This window comes from Zootoca vivipara, chromosome 1 (genome assembly GCF_963506605.1).
Source record: "Zootoca vivipara chromosome 1, rZooViv1.1, whole genome shotgun sequence".
Classification (NCBI taxonomy): Eukaryota; Metazoa; Chordata; class Lepidosauria; order Squamata; family Lacertidae; genus Zootoca; species Zootoca vivipara.
This window is the reverse complement of record NC_083276.1, coordinates 55803556-55827609: the sequence shown is the minus strand read 5'-3', so window position 1 is coordinate 55827609 and position 24054 is coordinate 55803556. Positions and strand designations below refer to the sequence as shown.

At 44.3% G+C, this 24054-nt stretch overlaps 1 protein-coding gene across 2 annotated transcripts in view; it reads right to left on the bottom strand.

Moving 5' to 3' along the window:
- The window catches only part of PAMR1 (peptidase domain containing associated with muscle regeneration 1), a 48368-nt gene extending 26721 nt beyond the window's left edge, over positions 1-21647 (bottom strand). Inside the window, exons 1-5 of one of the 2 annotated variants that reach the window (XM_035121024.2) lie at positions 21269-21647; positions 10679-10855; positions 8818-8946; positions 3587-3701; positions 444-661 (exon numbers count right to left, since the gene is read on the bottom strand). In XM_035121024.2, the coding sequence (XP_034976915.2) occupies positions 444-661; positions 3587-3701; positions 8818-8946; positions 10679-10855; positions 21269-21344 (715 nt within the window). In that variant the 5' untranslated portion in view covers positions 21345-21647. Of the gene's footprint in view, positions 1-443; positions 662-3586; positions 3702-8817; positions 8947-10678; positions 10856-21263 lie in introns of both variants that reach the window. The other variant, XM_035121103.2, reaches the window with a different exon arrangement.
- Positions 21648-24054: the final 2407 nt, after the last annotated feature.

Genomic DNA, 24054 nt, shown 5'->3' with positions numbered 1-24054 from the left:
GAGAGCTGAGGATTCAGTAAGGGCTCATTCACACCTACTTTTGCTCCACATTTCTAGACACAGGTCTGGGCTTTCCAAGTCCATGTCTGAGTGCTTTTTCTTTTGCTCCGAATTGCCATTTGCTCCGATTCAACAGTAAATATTGGGTTTTCCTAGGGAAAGCAGCGGGGCAAAATAAAAAGCACAGACCTGTGCCTAGAAAACGCAGTGCAAAAGGTAAGCGTGGATGAGTCCTAAATTAGTCACATGAATAGCAAGAGGCAATCTTGCCCGTAGAATGAAACAGGACCATATTTCACACTCATTGAATTTATTTCTTCAAAATCATGTGGCTAAACCACTGCAAGGGGTATAGTCACAGGATTTACTTCAAAAACTCGAGACCTTTCTTTTCTCCCAGGTAGCTGTTGGTCATGCATTTTATACTTTTTCACCCTATTTACCTGTAATTTCTTCAAAGACGGCATGAAACCCATCAAAGTTCTTGGAACCATCTGAATGGAAGAGAACATGGAGAGAAGGCCCTGTGCTTCGGATCGGGAGAGGCCTGTCATTCCCACAGAAACGCTTAATTATCCTGCTATCAATGCTGTCCCCATCCCGGATCTCCACGTAATCATACTGGCACATGTAGTCAAACTCCAGACTCAGCATGGCAAACCTTGGACACAAAAGGGCGTTTTTTGTTTTTTTACAAATTCAGATGCCAAAATTTCTCACATATGTCTGTATTTCTAAATTACTTCTGTGCTCCTTAATTAGAGAAACAAACTTCCCACCAAAGAGCTTCCTTTACCCCTTCAGTTTCACAAGACAGCCTTCAAAGATAGCCTTTGCTGCTGGCAAAGGCTTCCCACATGACTTAGGCAAGCAAGCGGACACTCCTCTGGGTGGGCTGAGTTTGCAACCAGCCCTGTGGCCCCATATGCTGTGCCACTGCCCTGCCCTATCCCCATCCAAGCAATATCAATGTTGAGAGGATGGCTGCACCCCACCAACCACACCACTTCAGTTGAAAACCCCTGCACTGCTGCAATAAGCTTTCCCACTTACTCTTCCCCATACCCCTGTGTGGGACCCTTTAAAAGCCAAGATAAATTGTGATGCTTTGAGCATTCAATCAGGAATGCTCATAAACTCCAGTGCTCCTGGTGGGAAACATAACAACAGGATCAAGGTGGACACAATCTTCCATGCAACCTGACCCTGATCTCATGCACCCCACACAAGTGATATAGCTTCACTTTCCTGCTGGAGATGCGGAGACTTGAATCCCCAGTCTATTCCTCGGTGGGGAAAGGATTCTGAGAGTATGCATAGTTGCTGCCTCCCTCCTTGCTTCTCCCCAGGTAAGTTTTCTTGGGACCAGACAGAGGGAACCATTTATCTCCTTAAAGACAACCTAACACCATAAGCAAACAGCATGCTCACTGCATCATTTCTGACACAGTATAAGAAATACAGCCAGGGCTTTTTTCCCAGCCGGAACTAGCTGGAATTCAGTTCCGGCACCTCTCAGGTAGGCACCATTGCCATTCTTAAACAACGAGGGAGGCATTCCAACACCTACTTTTTCTAGAAAAATAGCACTGAATACAGCATAACATTAATTATGATTCATGTTAATGTTACAGGTAGGTAGCCGTGTTGGTCTGAGTCGAAGCAAAATAAAAAAATTCCTTCAGTAGCACCTTAAAGACCAACTAAGTTTATATTTTGGTATGAGCTTTCGTGTGCATGCACACTTCTTCAGATACACTAGAAACAGAAGTGTCAGACCCTATATATATACAGAGGGTGGGTGGGAATGGGAGATGGGCTGATGGGAGTGGTAAACCTGTAGATGGATGTTAATGGCTGCTGATGGCTGCAATTAGTCCTGGGCTGAGGTGCTAAAGAAAGCTTGATCATGCATAATGAGATAAGAATCCGATGTCTCTATTCATCCCAGGTGCTTCCATGGTTTTAAGCTTGGTAATGATTTCCAATTCAGCAACTTCTGTTTCCAGTCTGATCCTGAAATTTCTCTGTAATAAAACAGCTGCTTTGAGATCTTGTATAGAATGTCCTGGGAGATTGAAGTGTTCTCCTACTGGTTTTTCAGTCTTATGGTTCCTGATGTCAGATTTATGTCCATTTATCCTTTGGCGTAGGGTTTGGCCTGTTTGTCCAATATAGAGAGCTGAAGGGCACCGTTGGCATTTGATGGCATACACAATGTTAGAAGATGAGCAATTAAATAGTCCTGAGATGGTATGTTGGATGTTGTTGGGGCCAGTAATGATGTTGTCCGGGTGTATGTGGCAGCAAAGTTGGCATCTGGGTTTATTGCAGGCTCTGGTACCAGTGTCCATGTTAAGTCTGGTGGTTGTATTATTGTGGGTGAGGAGTTGTTTAAGATTGGGTGGCTGTCTGTAGGCAATGAAAGGTCTTCCTCCCAGAGCTTGAGAAAGGGAGCTGTCATTGTCCAGGAGAGGCTGTAGATCTCTGATGATGCGTTGTACTGTTTTAACTTGGGAGCTGTATGTGATGACTAGTGGTGTTCTGTTATTTTCTTTTTTGGGTCTGTCTTGCAGCAGGTTCTCCCTAGGTATCAGTCTGGCTTTGTTGATCTGTTGTTTAACTTCATCAGGTGGATATTTTAGTTCTAAAAAGGTTTGCTGTAGATCTCTTAGGTGAGATTCTCTGTCTGTAGAGTTGGAACAGATACGGTTGTCACGTAGGGCCTGGCTGTATACGATGGATTGTTTGGTATGTTTGGGATGGTAGCTAGAAGCATGTAGATATGTTTGTCGGTCAGTTGGTTTTCTGTATAAGGTGGTGTCTATACGTCCATCCTGTATTTTTATAGTAGTGTCCAAAAAATGTATTTCTTGCATGGATTGGTTCATTGTTAGGTTGATGGTGGGGTGAAAGTCATTGAATGTCTGGTGGAAGGTTTCCAGGGTCTGTTGTCCATGTGTCCAGATAATAAAAATATTGTCAATGTATCGTAGGTACAAGAGAGGTTTGAGTGGGTAGGAGTCTAGGAAACGATGTTCTAAATCTGCCATGAAGATGTTGGCATACTGTGGGGCCATGCGGGTGCCCATGGCTGTGCCGCTGATCTGGAGGAACAGGTCATCACCAAATTTGAAGTGGTTGTGGGTAAGGACAAAGTGGCAGAGTTTGGTAGCAAAGTCCGCTGTGGTTTTATCTGAAATGGTGTTCCTTATGGCTTGTAAACCATCATTGTGTGGGATGTTGGTGTATAGAGATTCCACATCCATAGTGGCTAGTATAGTATTGTTAGGAAGATTGTTCAAAGATTGTATTTTCCTCAGAAAATCTGTGGTGTCACGTACGTAGCTGGGAGCACTGATAGCATATGGTTTCAGAACAGAGTCCATATAGCCGGAAACACCCACTGTAATGGTGCCAATACCTGAGATGATGGGGCGATCATGTTAATGGTTGGGGGAGCAGAAAAACTCCACTGGAAATCCCTCTAGGTTACAGGGGTGAAATGTGATGGCTGAACACACCTTACATTTGTACATAAACTTGGAAATAATGATCTGTATGCTGAAGTGCATCTCCCACCTACCTTAACTCAACAACAAAACCAGGTTTAGCATGAATAGTCCACTCACAGCGGGCATTCAGTGGATAACTCTCCAACAAGATCTGACCCTTGGAAGCCTGCAGAACCTGACCACATCCTGAAGGGCAGGAAAAGAAGAATAAGATTTATATTAGGCTCTGTGAGGGAACACAAGACTCAGAAATAGCTCAGAGCTAAATGGACCAGTGGTGCGACTCGAGATAAGGCAGCTTCATATGCTCCTATGTCCTAATCTGTGGGATTGAGGTGTGTTCAAACCAGGATCTGAAACTACAGTTTGTTGAGCTGACTGAGTTAAAAGCAACTTCCTTTGCCACCTGGACACCCACAATATATAGATGGTGACCCTTCTGCTCAATGTGATGGGTCACAAGCGGTGTCTGCACCACCTCCTAACTTATAGGGAACTACACCGGGAAATCAAAAACGATTGCCCAAGGTGGAATTTAAATCTATTATTTTAGCACTGGTTTTCGTTGTGCTTTTCCACAGATCCTGGTTATTTCAGCTTCTTGGGTAGATTGTGCCATAGGTAAACAGTGGGATTCATTGCCATTTTGATGCTACGTCTAGGTATCAGGTATCAAAGCCTTGACACGGCCATAGTACTAGCCTCTACAACAACTTCCATGTTGTTGCTGGAGAAACATTTGGCATGCACCCAAGTATTACCGGTAGGACTTCGATGTGTGGCAAGACAATCTCACAACTGTGCCCCTGCAGATTCAGACTCAGGTAAACTATCAATCCACATTAGATTTGTTCAGAACTTCTTGTCTGTGTGTTCCCTGGATGAACAGAAGGAGAGGGTTTGCTCAGTGGCCCCACTTCCAAACTCTCTATGTCAGGGATGTCCAACCGGTTGACTGCGATCAACAGGTTGATCCCCAAGTGATTGTGGTCGATCATGGGCTCACTTTCCTCCATGGGGAAAAACAACAACATTCGGCCCCGCCCCCCACTCTGTCCTTCATTTGTACACAAATGGAAGACTGAGTTATGGCTGTGTGGTTTATTGAATAGTGAGCAATTTATGGCGTTTCCCCTCCTAAAAAAAATCAAACAGAAATTGCTTCTCCCCCTAAAAAAAGTTCAAAAACCTTGGCCCCTAGAAAAAGCTCAACAAATTTAATTCCCCCCTAAAAAAAGCTCAACAACTTTGGGTCCCCCCCCATGGGTAGTTCACTGACAGTTTTTTATTCTGGAAATAGATCACAGTCTCTTGGGAGTCGGACGTCCCTGCTCTATGTATTCAGAGAGGATGTTGCAAGGGAGATATGAACAAACCAGTGTTTGTAAGGTTGTAGGCAGGCTCACTTGATTTCCCATGTGTGCGGGAGATGAGCAGTGGCCTAAAAAAGCTCAGCAGCTTTGTCACATCCAGCAACATGCCATGTGCCATAGCATGATATTTCCTCTTTCCTGCAAGACTCTACAGTGTTAAGACTTGTCCGTTCTAATAAAGGGGGGGAATCTCCTTTTGTCAGTTTACCCTCAATTACCCTCAATTAAATGCACTCTGATGAAATGGAAAACAAGCTCAGAAGGGTTCATCATAAGTGTTTCGTTCCACACCAGGGCTTGTTGGTTCCTGATGTGAAAAGCTGGAGAATTAATTACTTTGCCCCCATGGCTGTCATTAAGATGCTATTGGGATATGCCAGGATCTGCCGCAACGTACATGATAATGCAGCTTCCCACACTGGAGAGAGGAAACCTTGCCCTGTTGCTGGCTCCTACCTCAAAACAACCTGAGACAAAGCTGCAGGAAACCTTCTTCAGAAGGATTGACAAGGTCCTTGAATCACCTCAGAGAACATTCCCCTTTCGTTATAAGGGGGCTTTTGAGTTGCCTTTGTTGCTCTTGCCTTTTGACGAGAAAGAACTGGTGCAAAGAGATGTTGGCGTGCCGGGAATACTGAATGCACCTTTCTCGGGAGAACATTATGGTCTGAACTTGCAGAAATTCCTGCCAAGGAAATAGGACTAGCCAACAAAGCAGGTGGTCCAGAGGCTAAAGAGAGAGAGCCATTCAAAGAGTGGCCCCAAAGAAACAGGCACATATTTGCCACAAACTTTTGCATGAAGCATAGCTGTGGTGAGACGTGGATCTTCCATTTCCCTCTGCCATCTCAAGCTCTCTCAGGAAAGGTTTATGTAATGCCTGCCACCTCTCTCTCTCTCTTAACAAATGATTGAGCAACCAGCGCCACCATTTCTACTCAAAGGGATCTTTTCTCTCTGAAGAAGAAGAGAAAGACTGGAAAGTTCTCAAGAATAATTTACACCCACAATGGCAAATCCTGGCAAATCCTTCATTACTTCTGAGGAGTGGAGAGGGAGGGAAGAGTGAGAAAAGAATCCATTTTGGAAGACTGTCAGCACCACTGTGCCATCTGAAAAGGAGGAAAAACTGTTTTCTGGGACACACAAAAATTAAAAAGAGAGAGAGAAATAATGATTGTTTAATCCTTTCAATAATTGTAATTTACATTCTGTGTTTATGCCAGAGCTGTTTATTATTATTATTATTATTATTATTATTATTATTATTATTATTTAGGACTACTTCAAGCCTTGAATTGTCCTCTTTAGATACAGTTCCTCTCCTTTAGATACCTCTCTGTGGAATCCTTGTAATGGAAGTGCGATGGTTTCAACGTGGATGTGAAAAGGAAGTGGAGTGGTTACAGTTCCACTTAAAAAGAAGTGGGATTCTATTTAAGGTCACCCGAGAAAATTCATGGGCAGATAGATATCAATAGGGGTGATGGGTACTCTTGTTAAGAGGTAAGTATGCCTTATTTTCCACTAAGTCCACTAGGACTTTGCTCTTCCACCAGACCATATCCATCTGATTCATTTGTATAGTCTTACATAGAATATGTAAGCAAATCATACTGCCCATGGTCTTCTCCCGTTTTTGGTGGGCCCAGAGCCAAGCCTCACCCAGTCTATTGCCTGGCAACAGAATATTAAAAACATGATAAAACATCAAACATTACAAACTTCCCTAAATAGGGAGTTCCACAGGGCGGGCGCTGTGACGATACTCTCTTCTCTATTACTAACAGTGTGCTGAAGGAATTCAGTTATTGTTCAAACAACCCACTATTCCTTCTTTCTCCCAAATAAACTCCCAGTTTTTATATGGGTTTGCTAGTACATAGAGTACAGTTCCAGCTTTCCAAATAACGTGGCTCTGTATCCTTAAAAACTCCAGGCAAATGTTTCAGGAACAATCTTGTGCCCTCAGTAAGGTTTCCCTCTCAAATCAGGTTCACCTCAGCAGCTGTTGCCTCAGCACTTTAGCCACTGCAAGGCACTCTTTCCCTCCACTTGCCTCCTCTGTGCGTGACTGTGAGATGCAAACTATCCACCTGCTCCTCAGGCTTAGTTTTATCTCCCCTCTTCAGTAACCACCCTTTTGAGTTTAGATACGTTGCTGGAATAAGGAGGAACATCCAATTTTGACACAACATAGATGAAAGCTTTATTTAACTGGAGAACATGTATATTTCTTTATGGTTTCATTTGTTTAAACTCTTAGTTCATCATCTTCTTTTCATATAACACAGACTTGTTAATACAGCTCCTGCATCCCTCTCTAACACTGTACTCTCAACTGCCAACTGCCAACTCCCAACTGCCATTTAGAATGCCCTCTAGCTCCGCCTCCCAGGGAACACCTGCCTATAATGGGAGTGATAGATTAACCCATGATGAACTGGAATCATCATCAGGCACTATTCCACCACAGGCACCACTACCAAGAAGGCCCTCTGCCTGGTTACCTGTAACTTCCCTTCTCGCAGTGAGGGAACCACCAGAAGGCCCTCAGAGGAGGACCTCAGTGTCTGGGCAGAACGATGGGGGTGGAGACACTCCTTCAGGTATACTGGGCCGAGGCCGTTAAGGGTTTAAAGGTCAGCACCAACACTTGGAATTGTGTTCGGAAATGTTGGGAGCCAATGTAGGTCTTTCAGGACCAGTGTTATGTGGTCTTGGCAGCCGCTCCCAGTCACCAGTCTAGCTGCCACATTATGTGCTTGGCACATGCTGTAATGTAAGAAGAGCCTGCTGAATCAGGCCAGTGGCCCATCTTGTCCAGCATCCTGTTCTCACGGTGGGCAGCCAGATGCCTATGGGATATCCGCAAGCAGGACCTGAGCACAAGAGCCCTCTCCCCTCCTGTGGCTTCCAGCAACTGGTAGTCAGAAGTATAGCCTCCTTCTCCATGACTGTGCCCAGTCCTCTTTCAAAGCCCTCCAAGTTGATGGCCACCACTGCCTCTTGTGGCAGCAAATCCCACAGTTTAGCTATGCACTTTGTGAAGAAGTACTTTCTATTGTCTGTCCTGAGTCTTCCAATATTCAGCTTCATGAGAACTCCATGAAGTTCTGGTGTTAGGAGAGGGAGGGAGGAAAACTTTGCTCCATTGCATGCATAATATTATACTCTTCTATCATGTCACCTCTTACTCACCTTTTCTCCAAACTAAAATAAAACCTGTCATTTTTTTTGTTTCCTCATATGTTTAGCTTAATGATGTTTCCCCATTAATCCATAATAGTGAATACGCCTGGGTGGAAAGGAATCACTCTTTTTATATATTCATAATGCCTTTTTCATGGAAGAGCTTCTGAGCACCACCTTCTGGATAGATTGAGGTACTACAGTAATTTGTACACTATGGAAATCTTTTTTAAAAAGCAAGGTTACCTAGTCTCCCCTATACTGTAGCCATGGAGGTATTTAAAGAACTTGACCCCTATTCCATATTGTGCCATTTCCTGCAAATATGATACAAACAAGTAAAGTACTTCCAGGCAGTGACTACTAGTTTTTGACACATGGTTGCACGGGAATGTTTATTGCATTTGCCATTAACCGTTTTATGTCTCAATTGATTGATAGCTCGCTTTGCTGTGACTTTAAATGTTGCAATATTCATATAACTAAAGTGCATTATTTGTTGGAGTGTTGCAGGTGGGATTCAACTAAATCATTGCATCACCCATTCATAGCTCTCACCTTATCCAATATTCTGAACGGCGTCGGCCATGACAAGGATCTGTATCTTGTCCTGGGTGGGTAGCTCTTTGGACCTAGCCATGCATTTCCTTGATTCCCACTTTATTCAGTCTTCCCTCCACCATATTTGAAGCAGTACCCTTTCCCCTATTGGGGAGCATGTCTCTAACAATACTCACTCATGCAATCCCCTCCATACCAGCCTGCTCTGCATTCTGCGCAGTAGATGCCCTTGATATAGAAGTTGTCTAGCGTTCCTCCCCAAGATCCATTGCGACAGGACTTACAGTTTTCAAAAATCATACAGCCTAAAAAGAAGAGAAAAACCATCTGGTGGGTGGAAGGCTACGTTCAGGTTTTTTTTTTCTGGATGGGGAATGGCATTTAGAGAACATTTCTGGTCTGATTGAACAGACCTTGGCTTGGAAAGTGTTTTGAGCCACACATATGTGACTTGTTTGTATCCCCCTGAACCCTCCTAAATTGGTTCTGGTCTTATCCCCAAGCCTTCAGTGTGGATTATGGGGCACAGCAAGACGCATGTGGGGAAAGGAGCGGGAAATCCCTTTATTCTAACACAAGAATTAACCGAATACTGCCCAATATCTCTGAACATTAGGCAATGTTTTTGAACATTCATAATCTGTATCTGAGTCTCACAGAACTATTGGAATCTCACAAACACACCTGGCTTTTATATCAAAAATACAACACTGCACAAATTTCAAACACTTAAATTTCTTTTAGACCTAGTACGAATTGAAACTGCTGGGCATGTACATTGGGCTACAAAGGAGCAAATGAAAGTGGATGGCAGAGATAATACACTACAGCAGACATGCTGTTTGCTCTGGACAGCCAGAACAAGTGATAAAAGACTGGCAGCCTGGTTAGATTGTAGCTGGAAATGTATAATATATCTAAATCTACTTATAGTTCCTTGGCTTCAAGATAGAGGAGCCGGAGGACTTGGGGAAAGCTGTTGGCCTATATAGTACTTCCTTTACTAAACACTATCTAGAGAATTTGACTATTTCCTTGGGATAATGTCAAGTAGTAGAAGCAGACTTTGGTTATATGGTGCTCAAAGCAAAGAGAAAATTTGCCCTCCCCCAAATATTTCTTATTTTCACAATAATTTCTTTTGGTACAGTTGCTTTTTAATGGATCTTCTCAGTAGGTACCCATATAGACGGTGCTTTTTTCCTAAAGAAAAAATGTTTAGGGGTATTCTCATTTTCCTACTCATATTGAAATACTGCCACTCAATGAGGCCAAACTTAGGTTCACAAAATGTCTAGGGGTATGCGTACCCCCAGAAAAAAGCACTGCATATAAATATAGGTTTTATTATTGGTACTGTAGTATTAGTAATAGTGTTATTTTGCTCCCCTTCAGCTCAGAACCATGTGCGAGGAACTGCCCGCACTGCCCTAAATCTGGCGTTGCAAGTAGACTAATGACCCAGGGTAAACAATTTGAATCAACTCCTAATAGAAATATTATCTTCTTGGTTCTACTGGCTGTTGCTTCCTTATTCCTTTGTCTTTATTGTTTTCTCATTCCTTTCGCGGAGTCTGAGCTCAGCAACTTTGTTCCTATCTTTTTAAGTAAGGCAATGTGCAAGCCAGGCCTGGGAGACTCAGGAATGAAAAATCTTCATCTGGTGCCGAAGCCAACAATGACTTTACTCTCTGGAGGGCTTCCAGGCATACACGGTGAAATCCTGGAAACTTTCAACTCCGAGTGTGAGTTTAAATTATTAGAAAAGGGGACGTACTAACGGCAATATGCTAAATGCATTAGCTTTCATCAACTCAGTAAACCATTTGTATTGGCACCCATCCATCTCTGGAGAGAGAGAGAGAGAGAGAGAGAGAGAGAGAGAGAGAGAGAGAACTATTCATCATCAATGTCTGGCAGACAAAACAGGCTGCACGCTCCACCTAACTACAAACAGGGTCATTGAATAAAGATTTATGTCTGGTGAGAACAGCCAAAAGGTGAGGCGGTTCAGATAAGGGCGATAGATCAACATACCTGGGTGGATTAGACAGGAGTCACACTCGTTGTCCTCGTTCCTGCAGCAGGGAATAGTGTATCCTACCACTTCTTTTCGCCCGGGGCACACACACTTTATCTGATCGTACTCACAACACTCCCGACACATGATATTCCATTCGGCTCCCGGACAATTTTCATTGATCACCGTATAACCTGCCGAAAAGCAAAGCGAAGAGGTGTGTGGGAGGAAATAATTCATTATTGGAAGAATGTCATCCATTCCGTTACAGCCAAACAACATGTCATGCAGGAGATCTGCGGTTTGATGTCCTGACTCAAAGAACTGTCATTTGGCCGCTATTCCTTGTTGCAGGAGACTCAGCACAATGTACCTTGACTATCACAGAATCCAGAGAGCAGCTTAACTCCATATCTGCACAATGCCATCAACAGGATCCCAGATATAGTAAGAGGCAATTTAAAAGATTGGCTTGACCTGAGTTCTGCTTTATTTAACATTGTTCACACAACTTGGAGTATCTAAGAAGAGGGATCCGATTCACATTTCCTTCCAGCTTATGGTGTTTTCTGGACTTCATGAGAAAATAGCTGCTGCATTGCATTTGTTTCATATGACATACATTATTGTTGTCAGATGACAGATTAGGAAATTGTATAAACACTGGATTATATTCTTGCTCTTGCATCCTTATCATCTTTTTAATGGTTTATCTGTTTAGCACTGTAGCTGAAATAGATTTGCTATTACTGTTGCTACTACCTATCTGAACATTGCGGAATATTTGTATAACTGTTATTTTTTAAGCAGTACCTAAGGTTTTCAACTTGGCAAATGCTGCCAACTCCTCTTTAAGAAACCCCAGACTGAAACTGCAAAAATTGTGACTGTTGGCTAAGAAAGTAATTCTGCAGATTCCATCTTCCTTCCATTGGCATGCTGTCTGCATCCAGCAAATTGAAATTTAATGAGCTGACAATTCTATCAGGGTGTCCCTCAACCAAAAGACAGACCTGAGGGCTCTTACCGTGGAGCCTGGAGATAAGAGAAGGTTGCAGAGATGAATAGAGGAAGGAATGTAACAAGACCGTCCTTCATTTTTGTCAGCAGCAGGGCCTTAAATTTCCTGTTTTATGTTCATTGCAACAAAACTGCTTCAATCAGGATTACACCTTCCACACACAAAGTGACTTAGAAAAAAATTACAATTTACTGGCAAAATTAGGCACACGGAAGTCACTATGAATAGAAACATAGGAAGCTGCTATATACTGACTCAGACCATTGGTCCATCTAGGCCAGTATCGTCTACACTGACTGGCAGGAGCTCTCCATAGTTTCAGACAAGGAATCTTTCTTATCCCTAACTTGAGATGTGGAGGGTTGAATTTGAGACCTTCTGCATGCAAAACAGATGCTCCACCACTGAGCACAATTTTTCTAGAAAAAGAGGCGCCAGAGCTTACCATGAATTTCTTGCTTGTTCTCTTAAAATGGCAATGGTGCCCACCTGAGAGGTGCCGGAGCTGAGCTCCTGTGAACTCCGTCTGAATAAGCCCTTGGTAGGACTCTTCCCTAAATACCTACAATCAGACACATGTCTATGTAATTAGAAGCAAGCCCCATTGAGTTCAGTGGGACTTACTTCCAAGCAAATGTCCATTGTGTTTTTATGAGCTAACTGATTCCAACGGAATCTTCATACATTATTATTATTATTAGTAGTAGTAGTAGTAGTAGTAGTTAGTAGTAGTAGTAGTAGTAGTAGAATTTACCCATCCTAAGGCATACCCTCCAAGTGTACCTATTTTCCAGGGACAGTCCTGGAATTACAAAAGCCATTCTGGCTTCTGATTTGATCCCAGAATGTCTCCATTTCCCCCACCAAGGCCGCCACTGAGCTCAGGGAGGAGGATGAGCCAGCATTATGCAGCTGTTCCATAATCCTGTATAATAAACTCTACACAAAGGATATGTTGGTATTCATGGAGACAGATAGTCAGAATGTATGGGCTGTTTATTACACCAATGGCTATTAAAAGTTAGATTGGAATTTTAGACCCATCCTGGTTTATAAGTCAGATGGGTCCATTTTTATTAACAACGATGATAAAATCTGGGTGACAGGCTGAGCCCTGTGATGTGGCTTGCAACAACTAATTGGAGGGTTTATTCACAGTTGGAATCACAAATATGAGCCAGGTGAGGCTTTGCGACACAGAATCGGTTTGGATGCAGTCTTCCAATTATGAATGAACACTAGAGGGAAAGCAGAGCCTCTTTAAACAAAGCAAAGAAATAATGCAGCGCTTGTTTTTTTGCACTGGCCTTAGAATTCTATTGAGGAGAAATCCCATGGCAGCTTGAACTCTGATTAAAGTACAGGGGGGGAAACATACCACAAAGGGTTTCAGAACGTCATAAAGTACACAACTGACTTTAAGCTATAATGCTTCCTTTCTTCATAGGAAATTGTTTCATTTTATCTGAACACACAAGTTTCACATTCATTCCCAGAAATCTTTTTATTTGCAGCAAACAGCCCTTTCGGAGGGAAATAGACACTCTGGAGGGCAGTATTTGGCCAGAAAACAACACAAAGAGGGAAAATAACCCCTTCCCAGGCCTGTTCCCCTCTATTCCAAAGAAAAAGCCATGGCCAGTTCTAAGCACAATAGCAAAAAACACCTCAATGAAACATGGGACGTTTAGTGGTATTAAGAATAGCCCTATTGCATAATGCCAAAGGCCCGTCGAGTCCAGCATTGTATTCTAACTCTGGTGGACCACATGCTTTAGGGATGCAATAGCCCTCTGCCCACACTTGTGATTCCAGGCAACTGGCACCCTGAGGGATCCTGCCTTCAACAGTCGAAGTAGAAGCTAGCCGTCATGAAGTACACATTTGTTGGAAGAGAAGAACAACTGAAAGGACTCACTGACAGATTTATTGTGTTTATACACAGCATAATTCTCTCAACTACATGGAAAGGTATTTGCTGGGGGGAGGTGGGGAGGAATGCACATTTTCTTCCGGCTCCATGGTTTAAGTATCCTTAAAAAATGATTAAAAGTCTAGATGAAGTGCCAGTTTCCTTAATATTAATCTCAATTTTATTACACCAGTAAGGTAAGAAGAAGCGAGTGGCTAATTTATTGGGATGGAACAAAGGGAGAAATGTCATTAAGTGCTGACATAAACATTTGCACATTCAGTGAGCCAGGAAATAGCCGTGCCCTTAATGTGTGTGAGAGAGAAGCGATTTGATTTCCCATTGCTAGGCTTGGGCATTCTAAAACAGGCAGGCACCCTGGCCTGTATATCACTGGCTTGAATCAGACTCAGCTATGATTTTTTCATTGAGAGAGAAGGAGAAAGAGATAGATGACTTGTGGAGAGGATAGAGGTTTGTAACATTATTCATAGAATGGAAAAAGTGGATAGGAAGACATCTTTTCTCTTAACATTACAGCCACTCAGTGAAGTTTATGGGCAGTAGATTCAGCACCAGCAAGAGGAACGTTGTCACACAGTGGATAAACAACTTATGGGATTCACCAGCAAAAGATGTGGTGGTGGTCACTATCTTAGATGGTTTTAAAGAAGGGCTTAAACAAATCTACCAAGTTGCTGGAAACTTCAGCAGGGGAGTGTGCTTTTGTGCTCATGTCTTGTTTGTGGGTTTCCCACAAGCATCTGGTTGGTCATTGTGAGAACAGGATGCAGAATTAGATTGGCCAGTGGCCTGATCTAGCAGGCTCTTCATCATGTTCCTAAGACCTATGTGATGTGAATTCCTGTTGCATATGAACTGGTTTTATGCCTCTGAATATCAGAGACCTTCCAGAAGCTCTCTCTCTTTTTTATTGAGGATTCATCATGATTTAACCTCATGATGTTACCAGGGTGGTCCCACGTGATCGTGCTTTCAATAACAATTACACCTGCAAATGTTTTTAGGTGGTCATACTGTTTCACTGGCAGTTGGTGCATCTCCTGCGGTTTCCTACTAAAATCCTGTAACATTTCATACCACAAATATTCCATGTGCTTGTTCCTCTTTCTTTGCACCATAGTATAAGAGTGCCCTCTCACGGCAATAATGTTTATAACACTAGGGAAGTATCACAGAACAACTAATAAAGTGGAATGATGTGTGGACAGTTCGGTATAAATTTACCACTAATGTACAATTATTGCATCAATGGCATGTTGTAGAATGCACCCACACACAGAAAAGACTAGTTTGGAGGGGACCATAATTTCTGGAAACCCACAGCAGATCTTCCTCACTGGGATCCAGTCTAGCCACTGGGTAAAAGTCTAGCCCTCCCTCTTCTCCTCTTGCACACCCTGACATCCACACCACCCCCTCAATCTGATCCAGGGGCTTGGGGGGAAGCCCCAGAGCAGATTTTTTGATGGGGCCAACAAACTTACACAATGACTTCATTGGATACAGTCTGAAACACAGGAGAACCTCTGCCAGCCAGTAAATAATGCTGGTTTGGACGTAACACTAATCCACAGTAACTCTGGTAAGATACAAATGTGCCATGTTTTTGTGAAGTACTTCTTCCCTGGTTCTAGTATGTTTACCACAAACCCTCGTATTTCCCTTCCAGCTATTTGAGGTGTTTGTTTCTTCTAATGGAGCAAAGCATTTCGGTTAGTGAATATAGCATGTCATAAATGAACTGGAACCATTGGTAATGTTTCCATCAGTCTTATTTGACAGGAAAGTGTCTGTTTTTCTCATCATGGTCTGGGCACATGTAATGACTTCACCCACTGTTCCCTGTGCCAAACCACCAATGCAACTCTATCCCAAACTGCAGGCTCCTGGAGCATGTGGCGATAGAATAGGCCCTCACAAAATGCTTTTTACAGCAATTTTAAGAAGTTAGGAACCAGTGGCTTTGAACAAACACTGTATCTCACAGCTCTGACAATGCAAGTGTTCCAGGGTCTAGATTTGCATCTCAATGCTTCTCAGCTGCTGTGCTAGAAGGATTGTTGGAGCCCTCTGCTGTATATGTTCTTATAAGGACCAAACTAGCTGTGCAAATATGATTACTGTAATGTGAACAAGCTTTGTTATGTAAACAGCACCACAGGGAAGCCTGGCACCTATGGGAATTTCCCTTGAAATGCAAAAACAAAAAAACAAAAACCAGCTTCGGAGAGGCAGTTTTTGAAGGGAGAGAAAGAGTTAATGACTCGGCTTTCCAGTCCTGAGGTTGCTCAGGCTTCTCTGTGTCTGGTAATTACACACACACACACCCCAAGTCTTATGGTGCTATCTGGTTAAGTAAGAGCAGTTGGAGTCTTCAAAAGACACAAATATTCTCATCACTTTGCTCCCTCCTATGACTTCAATAAAAACATAGGAAGGTTTTTGGCCATACAGTATAGGGAACATGAAGGTTTTTCTTGGCAGATAGAAGATGTGACATAAACTGTTACAGGGTTTTGTGTTGTTTTTTTTACACATGACACAGCTTTTTGACCTCTGAGCAAATCAGTTTGCAAAATATTTTTTATGAGTGGGTGGCCAATGTGTGGAGTGTGATCCCTTAATCATCAGTGCTTTATTTTTCTACTACACACACACACACACACACACACACACACACACTCCACTGATTTTTGACAAACACGCACACACACACACACACACATACACAAAATGCAGGTCCTTATGAAGAATTTATGTAATACATTTGCTGCATTGGAAAACCTGACCGTTGTGTTCTGCTTTGTGAGTGTGACTCATTTTCAGGGGATTGGGGGGGGATGGATGGGATTGGCAGGAATATTGCACAGAGAGTATCCTTACACAGATAATGCTTGACCCCATGGTACAAAACTATTTGTTTGGAATGCATCCTGGTGAATCATCTTTCCAAACCTCCCAAGAATCCCCAAGCAAACTGAGCACATCAGGGCGTGATCAACATGCAGAGAAATGGTTTGCTTCTGATGGAACTTTCTTATATTAAATAGTCAGCATGCTCATGGAAGACAAGGGTAGCAAAGGCTGCTAACTACAATAGCTATGTTTCACCTCCACTGTTAGAGGTGTTGCACTTCTGAATACCTGTTGCAGGTGGGCAGAGTCCTGCATGTCCAGTTTGTAGGCTTCTCAGGGGCATCTGGTTGGCCACTGTGAGAAAAGCATGCTGGACTTGGTGGGCCATTGGCCTGATCCAGCAGGCTCATCTTATGTCCTTATGTTGCATGCATGCTGACATGCTACTGAGACTGCATCTGCTTCTAAAAAGTAAGCTTGTACACCATACACAGGCAAGGCTCTCTCACCCTGCCATGTAGCATCACATACATTCCAAAGGGAACCTTGCCTTTTGGGAGACTATATATACAGGTAAAATAATAGCATAGAACAGAAATGAGGAGCTTGTGGCTTTCCATGTCTTAGAATCATAGAATTGTAGTGCTGGAAGAGACCATGAGGGTCATCTAATCCAAACCCCTGCAATGCGGGAATCGCTTTGCTTCGCGTGAGGCTTGAACCCACGACCCTGAGATTAAGAGTCTTATGTTCTACCAACTGAGCTATTCCTCCCATCATCCCTGAGCATTGGCCATGCTTGCTGGGGTTTATAGGACTCTGGAGGGCCATGACTTCACAATCCCTGGCACAGAAGGTGTCCACCCTATCTCACTGAAAGGCAAGGTTTCATGTTTCAAAGGAAGATGAAGGAATCTTGGGCAAGTCGCCCACAGTGCTCCCTGCCCCTGCTGTTCTGCATTGGCCCTTTTCAGACATTTTATCTAAGGTGATGCAGGCCAGTGGCACAGTCTGCAGCTGTGATCCTATCCCCACTCCACCCCCCAAATTCTACATAGACAGAATTTTTTTTAATCTCCCTGGGTCAGAAAAGCATCAGTCACTCTCTTCAGAAGTGCCGCTTGCTTACATCATGTTTGCCTCAAACTCCCTTTGATGCCTTTGATTCGATCGGAGAATTCTGCTGCACCTGCCAATCTTCTCTCTCCTGGCTCTAGGGAGATAAAATGGAACTGTCTCTGTGTTTTTTGCCGTCTCCCTGCCACCCACTCTGCCTCAAGTAAGCCAAAGGCATCCCATGTATTCTCATAAGTAAATGTGGGATGGAAGTCTCAGGGGTCTCCACACCTTTTTTCTCCAGGCTAAACTGTCTCTGCTTTGCGTCCTTTGTAGTGTTTTTGCCTGGCTGAAATGCCATAGAAGAAGAAGAAGAAGAAGAAGAAGAAGAAGAAGAAGAAGAGGGGGAGGAGGAGGAGGAGGAGGAGGAAGTTTGGATTTGATATCCCACTTTATCACTACCTGAAGTCTCAAAGCGGCTAACATTCTCCTTTCCCTTCCTCCCCCACAACAAACACTCTGTGAGATGAGTGGGAATGAGAGACTTCAAAGAGGTGTGACTAGCCCAGTGTTTCTCAACCTTTTTTGGGCCACGGCACACTTGTTCCGTGAAAAAAATCACGAGGCACACCACCATTAAAAAAGTTTAAAAAATTAACTCTGTGCCGCCCTATATTATAATTATGACTGTAAGAAACACTTGCCAAATATTGCTTTCCGGCGGGTCAGTGTTGTGTATTGGCGGCCGCCAGGCTCGTTTGCACTGAGCTTTGGGAAAGAGGAGGAGAAATATTGCTTTCCGGCGGGTTAGCGTTGGCTATTGGTGGCCGCCAGGCACGTGACAATGCAAATTTCCCTTCTCGTCGCCGCACGTCGCGGCACACCAGCCAGTGTCTCACGGCACACTAGTGTGCCGCGGAACAGCAGTTGAGAAACGCTGGACTAGCCCAAGGTCACCCAGCAGCTGCATGTGGAGGAGCGGAGACGCGAACCCGGTTCACCAGATTACAAGTCTACCGCTCTTAACCACTACACCACACTGGCTCTCATTGATCTCCAGTAATGACTTGTTTGTCTGGATGGGGAATGGAATGTGTAGCCTATGGTGCAAAGGTAAAACTCATAGTTGTTGCTCTGCTCGTTTTTGCCTCTGGCCCTGCCCACCACTGTGTGGCCCCCAGAAGAGAATGAGGCCCCTGGGCTGAGAATGGTTCTTCAATGGTGAGGGGTGTGGCCCAGAGAGAGGGTGAGGGGGGGGGCAGAAGTGGAAGCTTGGAGGGCCACGTTTGGTTCCTGGCCCTGAGATTCTTCACTCCTGTCCTAAAGAATTCTGAGAATTATAGATTGGTGAGAGCAAGTGTGCTGGAATAAATTCCTCCCCATTGCTTACAAAACTATGGGGTCCAGGTGAGAAGGAATGACTGTGAAATAGTTTGTGACAAAGATGGAGACAAAGACCAGCATTGCAGCATTCTCCTGCCCCAGCCCATCCCTCAGCAGGGGTGAAACTGGACTTTATTTCACCTGGGTCAGACTCAGTTTGGCACACACAGCCATGCATATTTGTGTACACACACACACACATACAGACTGGGAACCTCAATGGTGCCCCTCTGGAGGCTTCACCTGGAACAAAAAAACCTGGCTAGCCCCTTGTCCCCGCCCCCTGTAGCTACAGCTCTGCCCTCAGGCATAAGCATATAGAGGGGAGAGAAATGGAGACAGGAATGCCCTTACAGATTGCGGCCCTTTTTGTGTTTCTCCACACCTATCCATCACTACCCTGCAGTGTTTAATGTACAACAATTAGGTAGGATTGGGGAGCAAAAAAAGGAAAAAAAGAGGGCAAAGGCAAGAGCCACAGCTGAATATCAGAGGAAACATTGACTATCATGCCTTATAAAGTGACTCAGCAGGTAAAACTAATCGCTGACTCTGCTAGAAAGTCTGTCACTGTTTGGCAATAGGAAATTAACCCAAGAGACAAAGCTGATCCTATGGAAGGAATGTGGATTACTATCCGAGGAAATTAAATGCAGGGGTATCCCACAAGAATGTTCTTATCCAGGGATCTTTGCTTTCATCGCTGAGGTGGAAAAAGTTGGGGCTTATCTATGTTCCATGTTCACGGTGCCAGAGTGCTGTTGATGTAGCATCCACATTGAAAACATCTGGGAGCTGGTATTAAATACTCCCAGAAGCTGCGTTTTTAAACTGCTTTGAGGAGGGCAAATGTCCCTGCTTAAAGAACAGTTGACCTAATAGCAGAGCAGGAAGTCCCAAGAACAGACCTGTCCTAGTACGCTATTGGTCTCTTTCTCCCTCACCCCCCCCTCCCCAGTCCCCATCATCATTGGCCATAGTCTGCACAAAAATCTCACTGTGTATTCTCACAATCTTACTTTCTTTCTGAGGAGGTGGGGGGTACTTTATTGTTCCTTAAATCAAGTGTGTAACCCGACAGCTACACTTGTGCTATTATTGGGTTGCTTCAGCACTGAAGGCACAAGCTTGGGCAGTAATAAACTGCAGTGTAACTAAGCCCTTAAGAGGGAGCTGCTCAACTACTTTCTGGAGACAAATACAGAGACTACCTGAATTATCTTGTACGTATGCTTACCACAACCAGAGCTTCTAGACATCCGAAAGGCCCCAAAGCAGAATCTGCTGGCCCTGGGGAATTGCCCAGGAAATCCATTTTGTTTGACTTTAAATGCATTCAAGTGGAGCGCAAGACCTGATGCATAACTTTACATATGGAGTTATTTATACACACTATGAGCTTCGGTGTTTGGAATGCTGCAATATTTACTTGGTACATGTGATTTTATCATCATTCTTTTCTTTAATGAGGCAGCAATAGGCAGGCTTCCTTACCCGGAGAATGGATGCTTCTGTTCCTTATTTCACTGCTTACTCTAAAAGCCTAAGGGTCCCACAGAATGCCACAACGTGCCTTTTTATGTCCACATACTGTCCATGGGACGTTGCGGATTTCCTCCTTTCAGATTCCAGAGTTTCCAGTTGCCCATTAGTTATTTAAAAGTTGATCTGGCCTTCCCACCCATTGCTCAGAAGGGTAAACCGCGAGGGACTGCAAAGGACTCTGGGAGCAACAAAAGGAACACGAGAGGTGCCCGGGCTTCCATGGCAAAACAAGGTGGCCCGAAAGCAGCGTGCTTTGGAGACAGTTCCGGCAAACATATATTGAAAGAAGAACCATTTTGGCACTATGCATGCCGGCTCGGCAGGCCAACATGCAAACGACAACCATGCAATAAAATAAAATAGCCCCGTTTAACTTCCACACTATTTCCCCTTTGAAGGGAAAAAAAAGTAGAACAGTACTGGCAAAAGTAAAGCACGGGGTCGGAACTCAAATCTCCCTTTTGTTTTGCTTGTCTTCCCCTCCTTTCTTCGGAGTCAGACTGAAAAGGAAAATCTGCCTTTTGGCAAGCTAAACAAATTACACTTTGCTAAAAGAAAAAGGGATGGCGTTTTTCTTTTCTACTATTTCAGGGAAACCTAGCAAGAAGTAGATTTCCAGCAGTGTGGCTCAGTCAGGTCCTATTGCTTTCCTCCAAATTCTCAGGAAACTCGTCCCAGAAGGTTACAGGATTAATCCCGGTACACGGTGGGAGACCAAAAACGCACCGGCCTCTCCAGAAGGGGCGGGGGGGGGCGTAGAGACCCGTCCTGTTAAGCATGCCTAGAAAGCGACTCGCCTACTTACAGTACCTCTTGGCAAGCAGGAAATGAAGAGGAGCTGCGAGAGGACTGCGAGTCCCAGGTGGGTCCAGGGTGCTCTCTCCATGCTGCTCAGAGTCAGGCCGCCCAGGGCAAAGCGAGTGAGTGGCTGCTGCTCAGGGAAAGGCAAGGCAAGGGAGGCAGGCGAGCAGCTTTTGCTGGGACCTCTGCAAGTGGTGCTTCTGTGAAGGCTCTCAGATTTCAGACCTCGGCTCGGCTCCCCTCATCATCAGAAGGGGGAACTACCTTCAAGAGACTCCTCAGACGGCCAGAAGCAAGACGACGTCACCCCCCAAAAAACCTCTCAGCTGCTCCTTTTAACTCTTTCTGAGCGGGAGGGGAGCGAGAGGAAGGGACCCGTTGGACGCCCAGCAACACACGCGTCGCGCTTCTCGAGTGCAAGGGACACGAGGTCATCGCGGAGGAGGGGCGGGGAAACGGGCGGACAATGTACTTGGGGCAGCTCCTTGCGTATCTTGTGAAAGATACCTGGAGCAGGGCTGCACCAGGGCCAGCAGGGATCCCTCCAACCTCTTTTCTGTGCCGAGGTTTAACACTTGACCAGGCACCCCCAAACTTCGGCCCTCCAGATGTTTTGGACTACAATTCCCATCTTCCCCGACCACTGGTCCTGTTAGCTAGGGATCATGGGAGTTGTAGGCCAAAACATCTGGAGGGCCACAGTTTGGGGATGCCTGCTCTTGACATATGTGTGGGCTGTGTGCATCTGAACATGTGCAGAATTCCAGAGAGACACAGCAGTCAGGAACCTGACTGGGTGCTTCCGGGACCGGGCTGCTGTTTGACTGAGGTGTGATTCAATCACACGGTGACAAATTTAAGCTGGAAGTTGAAGCTGATTTGGCGCTTTTGTGCAACAAACTCATCTCCCTCAATTGCTATAAGAAAAGTGAGCGGAAAGAGCGGGATGAGCTTTGCATGATGCACCTGGGTAAAACAGCAAGCAAATCAGAATGAATGCTCAGTAAATGCCCAATGTCATCTAACTTCCCCACAAACTTTATGCACACAAACTGGGTTGAATAAACAATAAGCACGTGGTCTGGAAGCAGCCATTGTCTTTCTTATACTGGAGCAGAACACCAACAGGAATATCCTGACTCCTCCACCCAGCTACAAGTAAGTTCAGCTCCAACTAATAACTAAACTATACAATAGGAACATAAGAAGAGGCTGCTGGATCAGGCCACTTGCCCATCTAGTCCAGCATCCTGCTCTCACAATGGCCAATCAGGTGCCTGCCTATGGCAAACCCAAAAGCAGGATCTTGGTACTGCACAACAGCACTTTTCCCTCATGAAGTTTCCAGCAACTGGGATTCAGAAGCATACTGCCCCCAAACATGAGCATTGCCATTATAGCCCCACGGATATGCATGGCAGTAATCTAGTGCACCAGCTCTCTGGACCCCCACTGCAACATTTGGCTTCTGGGTTTTTTGTGAATATATTTATCAGCCCCTTTGGGCACTGCATTTTATGTGCAGCTTTTATGATTCCACTGCACTCCGTAGATGAGATGCAAGCTTTTTCTTTGAAGTGCTGAATGTAAACAAAGCGTTATGACAGATACCAAGATGAAAGAATTATGGGTTTGGGAGATTCTCAAAAGGTTATGTCATTCAGCTGACACTGAGGCAGGCTTTTCTAAAACATTAATTCTTCTAGCAACCATCTCTAAAACAAAAAAGAAACTCCACAGCTCTTCTTTTAAAGCTGATCTGATGGGAAGCTAAGATGGCTAGGGATTGAAGGGCAGGATATAAATCTGCTTAAAGAAAAAAATGTGTGTGCTAAATATATGATGTGATAGTTTCTCCCGCATAGTGATTCCTCCCCCCCTCCTGTATCCGAACATGCAACACCCACCACTGCCATGTGCTATCCGAAGTGACATAGAACGGAGAGAATTTTGCTTAAATTAGAAAGTAGTTAAACATAGAACCACAGCTAGTCTCGTAAACTGCAACAATGGAAAACCTTTTGGATGATGCAATGCCATATTCTACTCTGATGTAATGAAGTCAATAAAGGGATGCAAAATGATTTCAGAAGATTCTGAGTTTGGCTGATTCTGAAGCTTGCAGAACTCAGTTCCGGCGCCTCTCAGGTGGGCACCACTGCCATTCTAAGGGAGAGAGAAATAGTACTATTTTTTCTAGGGGGTGTGGGAAGGTGCAGGTACTCACCATGAATGCCTCCCTTGTTCTCTTAGAATGGCAATGGTGCCCACCTGAGAGGTGCCAGAACTGAGTTCTGGCAAGTTCTGGCTGAAAAAATCCCAGTTCCTGCCTCTGTACCTCAAGCTGTTTCTCACTCCCTTTTAAAGTCTCCTCTTCCTCAGGATCTTTCTTTTCTTTTTTTCTTTTTTTAAAAACAAACCAGCCATTCCAGAACCATCTTACTTAGAATCATAGAATCATAGAGTTGGAAGAGACCACAAGGGCCACCCAGTCCAACCCCCTGCCAAGCAGGAAACACCATCAAAGCATTCTTGACATATGCCTGTCAAGCCTCCGCTTAAAGACCTCCAAAGGAGGAGACTCCACCACACTTCTTGGCAGCAAATTCCACTGTCGAACAGCTCTTACTGTCAGGAAGTTCTTCCTAATGTTTAGGTGGAAGCTTCTTTCTTGCAGTTTGAATCCATTGCTCCATGTCCGCTTCTCTGGAGCAGCAGAAAACAACCTTTCTCCCTCCTCTATATGACATCCTTTAATATATTTGAACATGACTATCATATCACCCCTTAACCTT